This window comes from Benincasa hispida, chromosome 7 (assembly GCF_027475165.1).
Source record: "Benincasa hispida cultivar pf3 chromosome 7, pf3_genome.v1.1, whole genome shotgun sequence".
NCBI lineage: Eukaryota > Viridiplantae > Streptophyta > Magnoliopsida > Cucurbitales > Cucurbitaceae > Benincasa > Benincasa hispida.
In genome coordinates, this window is record NC_143484.1 from 37,502,879 (window position 1) to 37,506,358 (window position 3,480).

The 3,480-nt window shown below is 35.1% G+C and overlaps 1 protein-coding gene across 1 annotated transcript; it reads left to right on the forward strand.

The window, feature by feature from the left end:
- The first annotated feature begins 494 nt into the window (after positions 1 to 494).
- On the forward strand, positions 495 to 2,512 carry LOC120081702 (Papain family cysteine protease). Its single transcript, XM_039036793.2, has 3 exons — positions 495 to 1,031; positions 1,683 to 1,802; positions 1,870 to 2,512. Exons 1-3 carry the CDS (start codon positions 546 to 548, stop codon positions 2,380 to 2,382), a joined length of 1,119 nt encoding a protein of 372 aa, XP_038892721.2. The 5' UTR covers positions 495 to 545; the 3' UTR covers positions 2,383 to 2,512.
- The last annotated feature ends 968 nt before the right edge of the window (positions 2,513 to 3,480 follow it).

Sequence of the window (3,480 nt, forward strand, 5' to 3'; positions counted from 1 at the left end):
CACTTCTAATATTTAAGAAAGATGAAATATATTTTAAAAATTTGAAAAGAAAAATAACATTACTGTCCAAAATCGAAAAATAAAAAATGAATAGTTACCAAAACTATATAATTACTAAATAAAAGTATGTTACATTTTTTTAGAGTAAGATTTGAGTGGATGCAGTACAATAAAATTTTGCCATATGACACTTTTTTATTAAAAAAAATAGATTATTTTCGATTTATTTACCATGTAATGAAAATGAGAGGCATGAAATTGGCTTACTTAACTAAGTACGACACAAATTTGAAAATTAGTTAAATTTCATTTGGTCAAATTTAAGAAATCAGTAGCCTCCCATTAACTTTAAGAAATCAGTAATTCGTTAAGAAATATATAATTTCATGGTTCTTTTAATTTATATCTATATATTCATGGACAAAATGGTAAATGTGCAGTTCCATGATTCTGTGAACCGCCACGAAGACGAAGCTAGAAAAAGAGACGTTGCCAAACGGCAAAACCCGAACCAAATCAACACAAAAAAGAAGCAAAAAATCAAAATGGCAAGGGCGGAATCCCTCCTTCTAACATGCGCATTTAGCCTCACCTTGCTAACATGCGCAATTCACTCAGCCACCGCCCTCCGCCGTGACCCAGGATTGCTACGCCAAGTCACCGACGGCGAGATTATCAACAATCTCCCGGCGGGGAGCGAGAGGAAGTTCGTGATGTTCATGGAGAAGTACGGGAAGAGCTATCCGACGAGGAAGGAGTATTTGCACCGCCTTGGGATTTTTGCTAAAAATTTGATTAGGGCGGCGGAGCACCAGGCGTTGGATCCGACCGCTGTGCACGGCGTGACGCAGTTCTCGGACTTGTCGGAGGAGGAGTTTGAGCGAATGTTTATGGGAGTGAGAAGCGGCGGAGCTGGAGCGGAGTTGCGGGAGATGAATCAGGCGGCGGAGATGATGGCTGAGGAGGTGGAGGGATTGCCGGAGAGATTTGATTGGCGGGAGAAGGGGGCTGTTACCGGGGTTAAGATGCAGGTAAATTTTAGAGATTAATTTTTTAATGGGCCAATTCCAACTTTAACAAAAAAAAAAAATAATAATAATAATAAATTGAAAAATGGGCTCCTCTGGTTTTGCTTTTTCTTAAAAGATGAAAAAAAAAACAAATATTGCTGAAAATTTGATTGTTCTATTATTTCTATTTCTATGTGATATGAGATTATTATAAAAAAAAATTGATTTTGATTTCTTAAAATCTATTTGTCATGGAAGGTAATTTTCCATTTTTAATTTTATATAAATTATGATTGTTGTACTAAATCTCCGCTTCCTTATGGACATCTATTATTGATAGGTTTATTTATCAGTTTTTCTATGTAAAAATTTCTCTTTTGTTATTATTTTTAACATTTGTGCTTTTTTAACTTTGTTTTAATTAAAAATCTATGTATTTTTTAATGTGAAAATTATAGTACGAAATGTATGAGAAAACCTTCACAAATTTGAAAACAACATCAATATTAGTTGGGGATTGGACATTCCACTGAGGCAGACAGCTCAATTAATATTGATGATTGAGCTAAGTTCTAACTTGACAAATTGGTTCAGTTTTAAAATATAAACAACAAAATAAAGAAACTTTCATAAATTAGGGTATATGTTTTATGATGGGTTGGGAATTGGCAGGGAACGTGCGGGTCATGCTGGGCTTTCAGCACGTGTGGCGCAGTAGAAGGCGCCAATTTCATAGCCACCGGAAAGCTTCTTAGCCTCAGTGAGCAACAGCTCGTCGATTGCGATCACACGGTCAGTACACTAATTTCCCCTTCCCCAATATAATCCCAATTCCAAATCTGAACCCTTCATTTCTCAGTGCGATCCAACGGACAAAACCGCCTGCAACAACGGCTGCAACGGCGGCCTAATGACCAACGCCTACAAATACCTAATCCAATCCGGCGGCCTCGAGGAAGACTCTTCATACCCTTACACCGGCCGCCGCGGTGACTGCGATTTCCAGTCCGACAAAATCGCGGTTAGGGTCTCCAATTTCACAACCATTCCCATCGACGAGGACCAGATCGCCGCCCACCTGGTCCGCCGCGGCCCGCTCGCCGTCGGCCTCAACGCGGTCTTCATGCAGACCTACATCGGCGGCGTATCCTGTCCGTTGATTTGCGGGAAGAGATTCGTCAACCACGGCGTGCTTATGGTCGGGTACGGCGATGAAGGGTTCTCGATTCTGCGGTTTCGGAAATTGCCGTACTGGATTATAAAGAATTCTTGGGGAGAACGGTGGGGCGAGCGGGGTTATTATCGCCTGTGCCGTGGCCATGGTATGTGTGGGATTAACACTATGGTTTCGGCCGTCGTTACTCGGGCCTAAATTTTCAGTAAGTTGCGTTTGGTTTTTTTCTATACTTTTTTCTATACTGTTTTAGGGGATATGTGCTCTTTGATTTCCAGTATTTTTTTTTAATAAAGAAAAAATCTAAAAATATATTAGATTTTTTAAATATTTGTAAATATGGATTAGTCAATCTTTGATTTTTTTTTTTTAATTTCCAATTTTGTCCTCTTGTCTTATTTTATTGTACAACTTTTTTTAGTCTTTTTATTTTATTTCTCTTCTTTGATTTTTGCTTCTTCCCTCTCTATTTTCATTTTTTCATTTTATTTTCTTTCTTAGTTTTTGCTTTTTCTTCCCTTTTTTTTTTTATTCTTTCCTTTTTGCTTCTTTCCTTTTTTTTTATTTTTTATTTTATTTATTTTCTTTCATTTCCTTCTTTTTTTAATTTTCTTTTCTTTCTTATTTTCTTACTTATTCCTTTTTTTAATTTTTATTTTCTTCCATTTCTCCAATTTTTACTTCTTTTCTTATTTTTTTTTTATAATTTTATTTTCTTGTCTTTCTCTGATTTTTTACTTTTTCTTTTTCTTTTTCTTTTTTAGTTTTTCTTTCATTTTTCCAGTTTTTGCTTCTTTTTTTTTTCTATTTAATTTTCTTTCCTTTTCTTTAGTTTTTGCTTATTCTCTTTCTCTTGTTTTTAAAATTTTTCTTTCCTTTATTTGGATTTTTTCTTCTTCCTTTTTTTTTCACAAGAATTATGGGGCTGAGTTCCATACGCATGACTTGAAAATATTCAATTCATAAGTGACTTAACACCAACAAGTCAATCGTCAAGTTTGATTATTATAACAAATAATAAATATAAATAGCAAATGAAAGTCTATCAGTGATAGCCACTAATATTTTCTATCATTGATAGCTTAATCTTTGATTATATTTTCGTAGTTAATAGCCACTTGTAGAAATTTATCATTGATAGCCAATTTAGTGAATTTAACTAATAAAGTTGAATCTCGAACTAAAATGTAAGTGGAATGCCTAGAAGTTATCACTCATAGAATGTTTATCAGTTATGGAAGCTATCATCGAAAAGAAAAGAGACTTATAAATGTTTGGGAAGGACAAGAAAGGGGC